This window comes from Megalobrama amblycephala, linkage group LG9 (assembly GCF_018812025.1).
Source record: "Megalobrama amblycephala isolate DHTTF-2021 linkage group LG9, ASM1881202v1, whole genome shotgun sequence".
In the NCBI taxonomy this organism is placed as follows: domain Eukaryota; kingdom Metazoa; phylum Chordata; class Actinopteri; order Cypriniformes; family Xenocyprididae; genus Megalobrama; species Megalobrama amblycephala.
The window spans coordinates 28,594,482-28,610,271 of NC_063052.1; the positions used below are offsets into that span (position 1 = coordinate 28,594,482).

Below are 15,790 nucleotides of genomic sequence, written 5' to 3' on the forward strand. Positions count from 1 at the left end.
TTTTTTTTCATTAGATTATATAACATTTTAAGCTGTCATATGGTCATGTTTTAACATGCCCCTCATATTTTAAAATGTGCCCCACCTGTGGGGCATGTTGCCCCAATCTTTCAGAGCAAATAAAGAAAAAGGTAAACACTGTAATAATGAAACAAAACCACATAATTGTACTATACGTGTGAAATTAATGTGGAACAAAATAAATACTCTTAACCCCATGTGGATTTGCACAAACTGAGGAAGTCAAAAAGTGTTAGGTTGTGCTCCACTCTGCCCTACATCATGTAATGCTTATTTTCTTTGCTGTGAGACAATGACCTTAAAATACACTAAAAGCACAGCATACAGTGATCATAATATATTTATCATTTTATTTGTGAGCTATAATCCAAATCTTTAGAATTCATGCTCAAATGTTCATTGCTTCATCACCAATTGTAGATCAACATCGCAAGGAGCTCTGGAAACAGGTAGAAAATGTAAACTGACAACAAGATGACATTTCCTTTCTGCTGTTTTTTCAGAGATAGAAACTTTTTTTCCAGAACACTTATGTAGAAATGAAACTAAAAGTGTGGCAGGTTCAGGAAATGTCGATATATAAGGAAACAACAGTGCATAAATGCATCTAATCTGCTCAACTTGACAGCTGAATCGACGACAGCCTCCTGTCCCACAGACATTATCTTGGAGATATAAGGTAACTTTTCCTTCAAATTATTAGGATGCTTAAAGTTGACTAAAAAAAAAAACAGTTTAACAATCCAAAGAAAAACATAATTTTATTGTTGTTTAATTTATCCAACAAACATTTGACAAAGCAAGAAAGGCACTCATTAACAAGCCATTATTAAAAGGTTGATACCATTAAAAAACAACTGAAGTGTTGCATATAATTTTTTTATTTTTTATTATTTAGAATCCCTATGTATTGTACATAAAGTGTGGTTCTACCGCACATGCAGTTACCTTTATATTTGGGCAGACTCTTATTTAGTGACGTTTCAACAGACACTAAATGTATGATAATGACGAATTGACAACATGTAAAATAATTTATGGATTACATAATGTTAAACAAAAACACACTGTTATTCAAGAAATGAATAACATTTCTTCAACTGTTTAACCAATACATCATGTAATATTTATTTTGTTTGCTGATAAAATACACTAAAAATACAGCATAAAATGATCATAAATATGTGCTGTAATCTGAGGATGTGGTCTTGTATAGCTGGCTTCCGTTTGCTGCTCGATTTTATGCTCTCTCCAAAAGATCTTCCACCCCTGAGAGCTCTAAAGGCCCGTTTTATAATCACTATTGACGCACATTATCTCTACATTTACACACTTGTTGCTTCTACTTGCATTAACATATTTCCTGCTTGCGTTAATTGTTACATTACTTGAGTCAATTGCTCTATTAACTTGCATCAATACAATTCTTTGCGTTTATGTCAAAAGCATTAGCAATACACGGTTTTATTGAACATTTTAATCAGATTTCTCGTTTCTAGACATTTCATTCCTAACTGTCTTCATATATGGTAGTTACACACACAATGCAACATCTTTACAGGATGTGGTATACATGTAAGTGCAAAATGTGTGTCTATGTCACCCTAAACCTCAAACCCCATCTTTGATTTTCTGCTTTTTGTTATTTCTACACTCTAATGGTATATTGTAACTAAACTGGTCATTGGACATTTTTGTGCTGTTGCGTTTTTTTATTTATTTTATTCTCTACAAAAGTGGTTATGTCTAGGCATAATGGTACGGTCAATGGTATAAAATAAATCACAAGGTAACTTGTGTTGTCAGAAAACACTGTTGCCAAACCCAAGACTAAATTAACTTAAGGCAAAGCAAATAACAATAGGTAAGCAATATATTTGGACCCCAGAATGTTTAAAACTCAGTCTCAGTAATTCTATTAAAAAAATAAAAAAAAAAATCCTACCTTCCACCACTCTTTGTTTTGACAGAGACATTTGGAGCAGATCTGTCGATGGCTACACAGACAATACATTTTGTCACCTGGAATGTTAATGGACTTAAACGAAAAAAAGATGAGAAATTTCAAAAACTACAAAATGCGGATGTTGTTTTCTTTCAAGAGACACACATTGGAGTAGGAGATGAAAATATTATAGAAGGTCTAAAAAATGAGTGGCATGTTTTCTACACAACGTTTACCTCCCAAAAGGGAACAGCCATACTAGTCAGGAAAAGACTAGATTTTGAATGTATAAGTGATGAAAAAGATAACTGTGGAGCTTATGTTGTGTTGAGATGTAAACTGGAAGGTCAGCTGTACACTCTTGTTAGTGTTTATAACCATGAAAAAGACACAAAAACCCTTGAACAACTTTCAAGGTACCTTCAGTCAATGACCACAGGGCTGCTGGTGATTGGTGGAGATTTCAACATGGTTCTCAATCCATTTATCGACAAAGACAATTCAAAAGTGGTGAAAGACAGGCCAATTCACAGAAAGCTGCGCTGTTGTGTGAATAAGTTAATGAAATCTTTTCAGTTAGTTGATGTCTGGAGAAGAAAGAACCCTGTAAATCAGTACTATACATTCCACAGTCAAATGATTGCATCCAGGCTGGATTACTTTTTTGTTCCAGAAGAATGTATGTGGCGTGTCAGAAGTTGTGAAATCAGAGACTCAAAGATGCGCGACCATTGTCCTGTGTACTTGGAGATCAACAATGTTTCCACAACACTTTTTCAGAAAGATCCCCAGATACAATCAGTCTTCCAATGGCTGAATCTAAAAAAGTATCTTTTGACAGATGAGACGGGTTCATCACTGGGTGAAGAAAGCTCACATGCAGTCAGTGGGGTGGACATTGTGTCAGCTGTACATTCTCTTCAACTGTCAGACACACCGAGACCAGATGGCATCCCGGTTTCCTTCTATAAAGACAACATCCAGGATCTAATTCCACACATAAAGACACTCTATGACAGAATCCACAGCAGTGCATTTAACTGCTCTGAGACACACTTTAATGAAACTGTGAAAAGTCCACATGATGATAGTCAACACTTTTTTAACGTTGACTACCTCATCATTGCAACTATTCTGACAAAACATCTAGATGATTTATTGGAGTCTCAGTCAAAGTGTCTTGTACCAAAAAAATCAGCTACTGTCATGATCACTCCCAAAACCTTCTGCACTGAGATGAGGTTGTCTTGTATTAAAGATAAAATAGAAGAGCAAAAAAGGTCAAACCCAAATCTGTATCAAGATTTCCTCGTTGTGAAAAACCTTCTCAGAGATGCACCAGAAGTAGGCACTGAACCTGTAGATGTTTCAATTGAGAGAGACAAACTGCTGGATCAGGGCTGCCCTTTGACCCCAGTTCTCATTACACTGGCTCTGAAATGCTTTGCTTCCGCTTTAGCTGGCCATTTAAAACAGAATGATATTCTGGTTTTCAAAGAAAGTGTAATACTTTGCATCCAACCTGAGGACCTTGAGGAAGTCATAGCTGCTGTGAGGAACACAGATAATGAAGTGTACTACATTAAGGAATTATCCAAAGGAAAAATGAATGGCAAACAATTAAAGTGCTTGGAAAGTGAGTCTAAGGATGAGGATTGGGATAAAAGGAAGGAGGAAACACTTGTACATAACACAGAGGACGAATCAGAAGCCAGTTGGTCTAAAATGGACAAAGGCAATACTAAGAGGAGAGTGTGTGAAGAGCGTGATTTTTTTCAGTCAATTATAAATGAAGAAAAAGATATTTTGATGGAGGGTGATGGAAGGTGAGGATCATGAAGATGATCAAGATCTCCTTTGCTGATTTGTCTTGCATTCAGTGTAGAAATTTTGCCTGTGCCATAATTTGTGCAACTGAGGTAGTCCAACCGAAGGAAAAAAAAAATCCTGTGAATTGATTGTATCTGTGTATTTTCATACATCCCATGATTTGTTTGGTTAACTTTTCAATTTACTATAAAATTAAGCTTATATTTATTTTTCAATCCGAGCTAAACATAATTCTTTCCCCCTTCTCTAGACTGACCATGTACGCAGTTGTCACCCTGCAAGACTCAGATGAGGTGATGGTGGTAGCATCAAACTGGTTGAGCCTAGACAAGAAACAAAGTTACTGGCCCCCATTCAGATCACCAGAGAAGTGCATGGATGCTGTTCAGAACAGAGTTAAACCTGAAACAGGAGGGAAACCATGGGAGAAAATAAATATTAGCTTTCACAAAGAATATGGTAATGGTCACTATTTTAAAATAATTGTTTAAATTTAGGATTTTTTATTAAGTTCAAATAATATAATAAAATTATTATCTTATTGCAGCCTTTTTTGATATGGCAAAAGAGGGGCAAAAAGAAATTACAGAACAAAAGGAACGGTAAGTAACAGATACTTGCACTTTGTTTTCAAAAACAAGATTTGTTTAAAAGATTTTACGCTGTTTTGTTAAAGTATGGTTTATTTTTAAATAAAGATATTTTCTAGTATCCACTGGAATCCATGGTGTAAAAAGACAAAGATTTGAAAGCACTCAAGAAATGTCAAAAAACTCACTTCTTCCTACACCATCTACATCCAGAATGCCAGCTGACGGTGAGTTAGCTTCTTTTGTCTTAATCAGTTTTTTATTTTCTCTATTTTTGTAATTACAACACAACTCATCTTATACAACAGACAAGGATGAGCTCCTTCAAATGCTGAGAGACATCAAGAGCACAGTTCAGGAAAACTCTGCCATGTTAAAGAAACTACTGAAAGACAATACGGTTTCTGAATCCCCCAGCAGTACCAGCTTGCCCACTGAAGATATAGAAACAGACCTCAATCTGCCTCTTAGAACCATTGAAGATGTGGTCAGGACTGAAATGGAGCTCAGTAATGCAACAACACGTGAAAAATATGTGAGTCAACACAGCATTTCTAGAAAAGGGTCATGTACACTTAACTATAATGTACACTCTAACCTGTAACTATTATTTTGCAATAATGACGCACATTCTTTTGCTTATTCCACGGCTACTATTAAATAAATAAAATAAATGGACAGTAAATACAGTGTTTTCTGTAAATTTCATGTATTCTCTCACCCAGCTCTGGTTCCTTGTTCAACTAGTTGGTGCAAGATGGTGCAAATTAGCAATATTCTACATATAGGCCTATAGATTCGTAGTCATTATATACATCAAAATATTTGACCACTCAATGCCATGTTTGACAAATAAGAATATTTCAATACATGACATATTAATAAACAACACTTTTTTTCTTTACAGGTAAAATATTTGTCAAGGATTAGAGGTTTTGGGGCCAAGAATGTCATTCAGAATATTATGCAGCACGTCCTAACAGATGATCTGGCTAAGGAGTTCAACTGGCAAGGGAGAGGAGAGAAAAAGGCCTTCTCTAAGCTTATTTTAACAGACGTAATACGAGGTAAACTCACTGCTGCATGAACACTACCCACATACTAAGAAAGTTTGTTTTTACTTATATTTTGTCTGTATTTGTAAATTCAATCACTTGGTGAAATCTGTGTTCATTCTTCGAGTTTCCTCTTTCAGATGCTGCATCAAAACACAGTGTAACGAGGACAGACTGTGAATCTGAAATAAAAAATTATTTATGGTACACAATTGATCGACTTGGTCGGAAGAGACCATGAGTTTGTGGAGGTGAGTGATAATGATATTATGAACAAGTGAAATTATGTAATTTCATACATTCTGTAGGTTGATTTTCTCCACGATGGTTAAGTCAAGGTGTACCTCTATGTTAAGAAACTCACCTTCAGTTGTTTAATGATCATTGTATACTTTGTATAAATACCTCCTTCCCCTGCAGGGGTGACTTGAGAAGTGACTTCTCCCTGAATGATGGACAGCACCTTCCAGTCAGAGATTGGAATGTCTTTTATTGATGACTGAGTTTTGGAACATTTACTCATAGGTCATGTAAGCTTTACTGCTTAGATTAAACATTCATTTTGTATAGGACTATGCTATGAATATGCTATGTGTTCTTGCGAAAATACTTACATAGTTTCTATTTTTTAAAGCTAAATATAATTTCTCTTTGGGAAATAATGAAATACTGGAGAATGTGTTTGACTATTATCACTGTATGCATGGACAGGTTTTCAGGTGTAGGACAGTAGTGGTTTTAGCATGTATGTTCATCAATAACAAATAACTCAAATGCATGTAATTTGCTATAAATAGTTTTTAATCCACATACGCTATTTCTGTCTTTTTCAATGTTCCATCAATAAGATATGATTTTATTCAGAATAAATCATAATAGCAAATGACATTTACCTTGATTTTGCCTTTTTTTTTTAGACAGATGAAGTCTTACAATAGTGAAATTAGATTTCAAACATGTGACTGTTGGGTGACATAACTGTCCTCGGGGGAATCTATAATTGATGAAATACATATTTGAAATACAAAATACTATTTTGTATTTTGTTTTTAAATACTTTTGAAAAAAATCAAATGTATTTTGTAATTAAATACATTTAAGCTTAGTATTTTTGTATTTTCAAAATACATAAAATATTTTTGCCAGTCAACCTCTTTATTAGGCAGCTGATTTCAACTAGTTCAGCCTTTTTCATACATGTGAGCTGCAGCAGAATGAATGTATCTACAACTGGGTGAACAAATTATCTGGATTCCTGTAAGGAAATAAGGAATAATGCTGCCTTCGCATTCAAGTGTAATGCTGTCAGAAAGAATAGGAATCATGGAGGACACCGGATTTCTTTGGGAAATCTTAAAATCTTAAAGCCAAAATGTATTGAAGATTTAAATTTTGAATGAAATATACATATTCATTTGTATATATATATATATATATATATATATATATATATATATATACAAATATACACATATATACATATATATACATATATATCAGTCAATTTCTTTAAAAAAATGAAAATGTATATGCTTTATAGACACAAATGATCGCATCACAAGTGCTTCCTTTAGACCGTGATTCGGTATTCTTCAAAAAGCTAATGCTGAATGTCCTACACCATATACATTTTCATTTTTTTTTAAGAAAATGGCCAATCGTTTCTCTAGATAAGACCCTTATTCCTCATCTGGTATCATTTAAATATTAAATATCGTTTTTTATTAAATATTAAACATTATAAAATAACTAGGTTTAAAAATAAATTTTGTCAATGTGAAGTATGAAGTACTCAAAAAATCTTATTCAATTAATCTAACTAAAGTGCACAATAAATATTTAATTTTTTAAGCTTTTTTTCACATAAAAGTGTGAAAACTGATGGCTGAATTGAATTTAGCCAAGGAGGAACACTGAAGTACCTATTTACTTATTTATTTTTTATGCCGTACTACGTTTGAATAACTAAATGAATGCTATGCCTGACTATTTAAGTGACTATATTCTGATTATAAACTAAGTATTACACTACTGATGCTCAGCACATCAGCAAATGACATCTCGCCGGAAGTTTTCGAGCTGGCTTCTATTAATGCATTGACAGGTGACTCTTCACACGTCCAAAAATTGGACGTGTGAAGAGTCGTTAAAATTGCAGTTTTCTCATGATTTACAAATAGTTGGAAACATTTGGGATATTGTAAGTACTCAAGTGAACAAAATATATAACACTGGCCTGGTGGTTTTTGGATATTTTACTGCAAAAATATTACATATTGCACCTTTAAATGTTTTTAAGTTTTTCCTTCCTGTCATGGCTGGGGCAGCCCGGACAGAAGCTACAAGAGTCTACTTTGAATTAAATCGCAGATACATTTTATTGTGTAACCAAAATACCATTAACAACTAGGGAGATAGGAGATAGGAGTTTCCTACCACGGAATGGGATTGGCTACGGTCAACTGTCTGGTTACCAACATTCTTCAAAATATCTTCTTTTGTCAACAGAAGAAAGAAACTCAGAAGGTGGGTAAATGATGACAAAATTTTCATTTTTGGGTGAACTATCCCTTTAACTCACAGCGTCATGCACGTCCTGCTACACCACGGATATGGTAGACCAGAATATTCTAAAATAACACTAATGGCCTGTCACAGGAAGTCACTCAACTATTGCCAGCTACTGAGTTTTCCACTGATAGGCCAGCTGTGGATCTGTACTCACTTTCCTCACGCAGTTGACACACCACCGGAGACTCACATTCCACAAATAGCGGTAATTACTGTTGTTTCAGAACAGAGGTCTCCAAACTCGGTCCTGGAGGACCACTGTCCTGCAGAGTTTAGCTCCGGCCAACTCCTACACACCTGCTTGAAAGTTTTTGTATGCCTAGAGACCTTGATTAGCTGGTTCAGGTGTGTTTAATTGGGGTTGGAGCTAAACTGGCAGGACAGTGGCCCTCCAGGACCGAGTTTGGAAACCTCTGTTTTAGAATCTTTTGGCCAGCCATTTGTTTCTTCCATTAGAGGGCAGCCTAACCTCACAAAGTAAGCAGTTGTTGTGAGCAGTGCTTGATTTGATGACTTTTCACTGATAACACAGTTTACCACTAGAGGGAGTCGTGCACTGTATTGTATAATGTATGGAACATAAAATTAGTCTTTATTGAGTCTTTTATTAACTATTTAATAATTATATCAAACATAAATAGATGTACATTTAATTATATATTTTTTTCTTTATAAACTATGTTATAAAAGCAAAACAATATAACTTGATTTCTTTTATTAAACAAATATATGAGTGAGGCAGAAAGAACTGTTTATTGATCCTGAGGCCTGTGACCTGTTGATGTCTAAATTAATCTTAATGGAGGAGCTCTGATACTTAATTTGCCTCTTGATGTGTCAAAATACCTACAACTCAATGACTTTACAGACTTTATTACCAAATAGATTATATCACACAACATTGTATTGCACCTTGATGATGCAGACATATTTTTCAAGATATAGTTTAAAAGTTGCCCTATTAAGTTAATATTTATTATAAAGCTTAAGCTAAAATGTAAATGTTGAGCAAATGGATGTATTTTACTCTGATCTTTCCCTTTTAGCTTTAAAAGGCATTGGCTGAAAAGGTTCACAGAGAAGACTTATGGGCTAAGCCAAGTGTCAGAGTAATGGATACGACGAAGTAAACGTCTCTCTCTCGACAGCAAATACATCTATTGACTACCACTTCGCGTTTAGCTTCAGATTTCCTTTCAAAGTGCTCGTCATTAAGCCCTCCTTACAACACAATATTTCACTCCAATGGATCGAAGCGGTTGACCATTCTTTATGTCGAACAAGGTGCTCCTCTTGCTAGAAGTCATTTCATTTCCACAAATGGCTGCATCACACTGTGACGGTGGGTTAAAAAAGGTGTTTAAATGGAGTTGAGTCTGTATTGATCCAGAGGACCACACAGCTTTCACCGGCCTCGATATGACACCAGGAAGGACTTGGAGACCAGTCTATTGATCAGCCTTGAGTCGGTGTGGTGGTTATATTGAATCGTCTTCTTCAGACTGTCACCCCACAGGTGCCACACTGAGCGTAATTAACCAAAGTGTGCTAATGAACTGCCGGAGATGAGACTATACACAGCATGACTGTACCATGTTGCTAAACTGAGCTCTTTATGTTTAATCTATTGAAAACTATATCAAGGAAGCAAGTTTATCTATAAACACAGAAACCTTGCTGGGCATCTGAAAATGAATCCTAATGGGGCAAATAGGTATATGTGGGGTCTGTAAAATGTTTTAATGTTTTTAAAAGAAGTCTCTTTTGCTTACCAAGGCTGCCTTTATTTAATCAACAGTATAGTAAAAACAGTAATATTGTAAAATATTATTACAATTTAAAATAAGTGTTTTCTAATTTAATATATTTGAAAATGTAATTTATTCCTGTGATAGAAAGCTGAATTTTACATGGAAGCTTTTATTGTACTGCCTTGCTTTAATTGAGAAGTAATTGAGTTTATGTTGTGTTCGGGTAATTTCGACCTGGATTTTCTTTTCCCCGAAAGTGTTAGTTAATGTTATCGCATTGGGCTACAACTTACTTACTGGGATTTTCCCCCCACCTTGTTAAGCTTGTGATGTTCTGGGTCAAATAATGACCTGCCTACAAAAAAATAGTTTATAAATCTCTTGTTATGCTATATACCATCACCAAATATTGGATTCAGTCTTTTTTTGTCAGCTTGTTTTCTTTAACTTAGATCAATGAGGCCTACAATCAATCAAAAATAAATGCATAACCTGTCCTAAGGTAATATAGGTAAAAAAAAAAAAAATGAACATCCTTTGAAAATGAATGGGGGAGAACAAAAATGAGAACAAAAATAAGAGAAACATTTAGTGTTTTGGAGCATGTTCATCATGTTCACATATTTACATGTGTGCTTGCAAAGATGCATGCGTGGATACATGCACACTCACGCTACTGCGCTCACACACATACACACACACACACACACATGCTCATGAACACAAACAAACCATTTTAAGTATTACAGGCTTTCTTTCTCACAGAGATTAACTTTATCCTCAGATCTACAATCAATCAGTTTCAAAAATAAATACAAAACCTTTCCTAATTCAAAGAAATCAAGTATTTATACCAATATTTATAGTGCTAACATGATTGATTGGTTGGTTGATTTATTGGTTGGTTGGTTGGTTGGTTCATTCATTCATTCATTCATTCATTCATTCATTCTCAGCCAGTCGTTTTTGACCAGGCACACCTAAAGTGTGACTTTGTACAAAATAAAACCATTTAAATGCAAACTTCCCTAGTTAAACATTAAAGCACACTAGTGTGATAATGTCATGTACTGTTCGGTTGAGGTAGTGATGGGTGCTTCGAAACACTGCTTCATGAAGCTTCAAATCATTGTTTTGGAGCTTGTTTCAAATTGTCAAAGTCATATGATTTCAGTAATTGAGGCTTTGTTACATCATAACTGTTTCGAAATGTTTCGAAATTTCAATGGTTCACCGCTGGGGGCGATCTCTGTGAACCTATGAATCATGCGGATTGAATGAGATTGCCCACCCAGCGGAAAATTCTGATATAAATTCTGATATCGCCTAATTGTTTGTTTTTGCCTCGTAAAATCTAACTTATAATCTATCACTCTTTCTTTTTCGGTGGGGGAACACATCCCCAACAGTATTTTATATAAAAAACATTTGGATTACCTTGATATCGCTAGTTTTATCCGACTTCCCGAACTTTCGCTACTAGCTTTAGCCCGTTAGCATTAGCGGCGTGCCACGCCCACGCTACGCTAGCGTTTGTACTCTTCTCTCTCAAAATATTATTGTTTCATCTACTCTAATGGCGAGTGTATTGGATGTTTCTCTACCTTTATGTGCAGGTGAGGACACGTTTGAGCTGCATGCGGTGCAGTTGGAACTGGAGGCCGTGGAGCGGCAGATCCGGATCCTTCTCGAGAAGCAGGCCGAGCTACGCGAGCGGCAGACAGCGCTGGAAACTTCTCGCGCTGACGCTCACCAACCCTCGGTAAGTTTGCAGCGCGATATTAACACTCCTGCTTCCTCTACGCCGTGTGTTTCTCTGCACAGGGCCCGAGCACCAAGAACGCGTTCATCCCAGCCCTCGTTCACTCCGGCGCCGTCACACCAGGGACCTTGGGTGCTTCAGCAGCGGAAGGCGCGAGCCAGGCCTCGGACCAGGACCTCTCCTCCACCGCCCCCGGTCTTCGACGTCTCGACACGGAACCGCTTCTCCCCTCTTCGCGAGGCAGAACGCGACGCCGTGGTCATCGGAGACTCCATCGTCCGCTACGTCCACGCTACCACTGTTTTCCTGGTGCTCGTGTTCTCGATGTCTCTGTGCAGATTCCCGCGATCCTCAACGGTGCCGAGACCATCGGAGCTGTAGTGCTGCACGCGGGGGTGAACGACACCAGGCTGCGGCAGACGGAGGTGCTGAAGCAGGACTTCAGAAGCCTGATCGAGACGGTACGAGCCACATCGCCCGCGACGAAGATCATCGTGTCCGGACCGCTTCCGACGTACCGACGAGGACATGAAAGGTTCAGTAGATTATTTGCTTTAAATGAATGGTTGATGTCTTGGTGTAATGAACAGAAGCTGCTCTTTGTAAATAATTGGAATCTTTTCTGGGAGCGTCCTAGGCTCTTCCGTGCTGATGGCCTGCACCCCAGCAGCATCGGAGCTGATCTTCTGTCAGAGAACATCTCCAAGACGCTTCGCACCATATGACTAGTAAGTCAAACCTCAAATCACAGCCTGTGTTCTGCCCACTTAATTGATAGAAATGTGAGTGTAGTACAGTCTATAGAAACTGTGTCTATTCCCCGAATAGTGAGGTTTAACAATAAAAATAAAGGATCTAGAAAAAACCTAATCGTGATCAAACCAGATTTTTGTAAAATTACTGAACAAAAACAATCTCTAAAACTAGGGCTACTAAACATTAGATCGCTGACACCTAAGGCAGTTATCATAAATGAAATTATCACGGATAATAGTCTTGATGTAATTTGCCTTACTGAAACATGGCTTAAAGCAAATGATTATTTTGGTCTTAATGAGTCTTGTCCACCTGGCTACCGTTATAAAAATAAATGCCGCCTGATTGGCCGTGGCGGTGGTGTAGCAACAATCTATAGAGAGATACTTAATGTTACTCAGAGAACAAACTACAGGTTTAATTCATTTGAAATTCTTATGCTAAATGTTACACTCTCAGATATAAGTAAAAAGTCGCTACTATCTCTTGCTTTGGCTACCGTTTATAGACCACCAGGGCCTTATGCTGATTTCCTAAAACAGTTTGCAGACTTTCTCTCAGACCTATTGGTCAACGTTGATAAAGCGCTGATTGTTGGAGATTTTAACATTCATGTAGACAATACAAATGATACGTTAGGGGCTGCGTTTACAGATTTACTAAACTCATTTGGGGTCGAACAAAACGTCACTGGACCCACTCACCGTCTTAATCATACTCTAGATTTAATTATATCACATGGAATAAATCCTACTGATATAGAAATTCTACCGCAAAGTGATGACGTCTCTGATCACTACCTTGTAACATGCGTACTGCATATTGATGATATTTGTCAAATTGCGCCACGATATCGACTAGGCAGAACAATTCTCCCGACAACTATAGATAAATTCACAAATAATCTGCCTGATCTGTCTCAGCTGCTCATCGTACCCAAACACGCAAATGATCTTGAGGACATGACTAGCAGTATGTACACCATTTTTACTAGTACATTAGATACTGTTGCACCGATGAGATTAAAAAAGGTTAGAGAGAAAAATACTGTTCCATGGTACAACAGTATTACTCGCGCTATGAAAAGAGAAACTCGTAATCTAGAACGCAAATGGAGACAAACTCGTTTAGAGGTCTTCAGAATAGCATGGAAAGACAGTTCGTCCCGCTATAGAAAGACTCTAAAAGCAGCCAGGGCTGAGCATCTTCGCAAACTTATAGAGAATAACCAAAACAATCCACGGTTCTTATTTAGTACAGTAGCTAGATTAACAAATAAACAGACATCACCAGAACAAAATGTTTCATTACAGTTTAGTAGTGATGACTTTATGAATTTCTTTAATGAAAAAATCGAAAGTATCAGAAATAAAATTGTAAATGTACAACCTTTGACAGAGTTTTATGATTCAGCTTTAATTATCGCCCCTCAAGAACAGTTGCAGTGCTTTACAACTATAGGACAGGAAGAGCTACATAAACTTATCACTGCGTCTAAACCAACAACATGTTTATTAGATCCAATACCCACTAAACTACTGAAAGAGCTGTTACCTGTAGCAGAAGAACCTCTTCTCAATATTATCAACTCGTCTTTATCTCTAGGTCACGTCCCACGACCGTTCAAGCTAGCAGTTATTAAGCCTCTCATTAAGAAACCACAATTAGATCCAAACGTATTAGCAAATTACAGACCCATTTCAAATCTTCCATTTATGTCTAAAATACTAGAAAAAGTGGTGTCGGTCCAATTGTGCTCCTTCTTGCAAAAAAACTCTATCTATGAAAAATTCCAGTCAGGATTCAGGTCTCATCATAGCACAGAAACTGCGCTCGTTAAAATTACAAACGACTTGCTTCTAGCTTCTGACCAAGGCTGTGTCTCAATACTAGTGTTACTTGATCTCAGTGCTGCGTTTGACACTATAGATCATATAATACTCTTAGATCGACTACAATATTACACTGGTATTCAGGGACAGGCATTACGGTGGTTTAAGTCGTACCTATCAGACCGTCACAATTTTGTTTATATAAACGGGGAAAAATCTAAGATCACGATAGTAAACTATGGAGTGCCGCAAGGATCGGTGTTAGGCCCTCTGCTATTTTCAATATACATGCTGCCACTCGGCAATATTATAAGAAAACATGGAATTAGTTTTCACTGCTATGCCGATGATACTCAGTTATATATCTCATCACGACCAGATGAAATCTCTAAATTATCCAAACTGACAGAGTGTGTTAAAGAAGTAAAACATTGGATGACTAGTAATTTTCTTCTATTAAATTCAGATAAGACTGAAGTATTACTTATTGGACCAAAAACCTGTACACAGAATCTCTCAGACTACAATCTGCATTTAGAAGGATGTACTGTTACTCCATCCTCGACAGTTAAAGACCTGGGTGTTATATTAGACAGCAACTTGTCCTTTGAAAATCATATTTCATATGTTACAAAAACAGCCTTCTTCCACCTCAGAAACATTGCTAAAATACGGAATATGTTATCTATTTCTGATGCAGAAAAGTTAGTTCATGCTTTCATGACATCTCGACTAGATTACTGTAATGCATTATTAGCTGGTTGTCCTGCTTCATCAATAAACAAGCTACAATTAGTACAAAATGCAGCTGCTAGAGTTCTTACCAGGTCAAGAAAATATGATCATATAACACCAATCTTATCATCTCTACACTGGTTACCTATTAAGTTCCGTATCGATTATAAAGTATTGCTAATGACCTATAAGGCTCTAAATGGTTTAGCTCCTGTGTACTTAACCGATCTTCTATCGCCCTACAATCCTTCACGCTCTCTAAGGTCACAAAACTCTGGACTTCTGGTTGTACCTAGGATAGCTAAGTCCACTAAAGGAGGGAGAGCGTTTTCACATTTGGCTCCGAAACTCTGGAATAGCCTTCCTGATAATGTTAGGAGCTCAGACTCGCTCACCCAGTTTAAATCTAGATTAAAGACGCATCTCTTTAGCCAAGCATTCACATAATGCATCTCATACCAGATCAACTGCACATGACTATCTTTGCTTAAAGTCATGAACAGCAGCTACGCTAATTATTCTCTCTTTTGCTTTTCTGTTTTACCTCGGGACACCCGCCCTGAGGTGACTAGAGAGGACTTCAGCTTCAGTTTGGATCCAGCCTCTTAAGAAGACCTCAGACAACCATCACCTGTGAAGAGACGGCGCCAGCTCCTGCGAGGACTTCAGAAGACGCAATCATCTGGATCAACATTCACATTGCACAATCTCTATATCCTAATTTATTGTTAATGTAATTCATTTTCCAGGAGCTCTTTGCTTCTACCTTCAGTTAAACTGCTAACAGTGATTGTAATTAATTACCTAAAGTATATTATTTGCTAACTACATTCTTTAAATTGTAATGTTGACATCCATTTTCTGTAAAGCTGCTTTGAAATGATATGTATCGTGAAAAGCGCTATACAAATAAATTTGAATTGAAATTTGAATTGAATATAC

The 15,790-nt window shown here is 36.8% G+C and overlaps 2 protein-coding genes across 9 annotated transcripts; both read left to right on the plus strand.

Annotated features, from left to right (window-relative positions):
• LOC125275519 lies at positions 1-6,249 on the plus strand. Its single transcript, XM_048202523.1, has 9 exons — positions 1-700; positions 1,992-3,792; positions 4,047-4,255; positions 4,344-4,398; positions 4,495-4,613; positions 4,695-4,921; positions 5,294-5,453; positions 5,582-5,692; positions 5,862-6,249. Exons 2-8 carry the CDS (start codon positions 2,015-2,017, stop codon positions 5,680-5,682), a joined length of 2,649 nt encoding a protein of 882 aa, XP_048058480.1. The 5' UTR covers positions 1-700; positions 1,992-2,014; the 3' UTR covers positions 5,683-5,692; positions 5,862-6,249.
• A 4,408-nt stretch (positions 6,250-10,657) lies between these two features.
• On the plus strand, positions 10,658-15,480 carry LOC125275520. 8 transcript variants are annotated; one of them, XM_048202532.1, is made up of 4 exons: positions 10,658-11,525; positions 11,588-12,060; positions 12,163-12,253; positions 15,421-15,480. In XM_048202532.1, exons 1-3 carry the CDS (start codon positions 11,340-11,342, stop codon positions 12,248-12,250), a joined length of 747 nt encoding a protein of 248 aa, XP_048058489.1. In that variant the 5' UTR covers positions 10,658-11,339; the 3' UTR covers positions 12,251-12,253; positions 15,421-15,480. The 8 variants fall into 8 exon arrangements, with proteins under 8 accessions (XP_048058489.1, XP_048058490.1, XP_048058488.1 ...); XM_048202533.1 differs by having other exon boundaries at positions 15,433-15,457; XM_048202531.1 differs by having other exon boundaries at positions 10,659-11,525; positions 15,413-15,474.
• The last annotated feature ends 310 nt before the right edge of the window (positions 15,481-15,790 follow it).

What these genes read in the sequence shown, in the direction of transcription:
- LOC125275519 (XM_048202523.1), top strand. Translation starts at nt 2,015, where the DNA reads ATGGCTACACAGACAATACATTTTGTCACCTGGAATGTTAATGGACTT. An exon ending in ATTACAGAACAAAAGGAACG is followed by an intron (nt 4,399 to 4,494) that starts GTAAGTAACAGA and finishes TTTTAAATAAAG; the next exon opens with ATATTTTCTAGTATCCACTG. An exon ending in TTTAACAGACGTAATACGAG is followed by an intron (nt 5,454 to 5,581) that starts GTAAACTCACTG and finishes TTCCTCTTTCAG; the next exon opens with ATGCTGCATCAAAACACAGT.
- LOC125275520 (XM_048202527.1), top strand. Translation starts at nt 11,340, where the DNA reads ATGGCGAGTGTATTGGATGTTTCTCTACCTTTATGTGCAGGTGAGGAC. An exon ending in CTGACGCTCACCAACCCTCG is followed by an intron (nt 11,526 to 11,587) that starts GTAAGTTTGCAG and finishes TTCTCTGCACAG; the next exon opens with GGCCCGAGCACCAAGAACGC.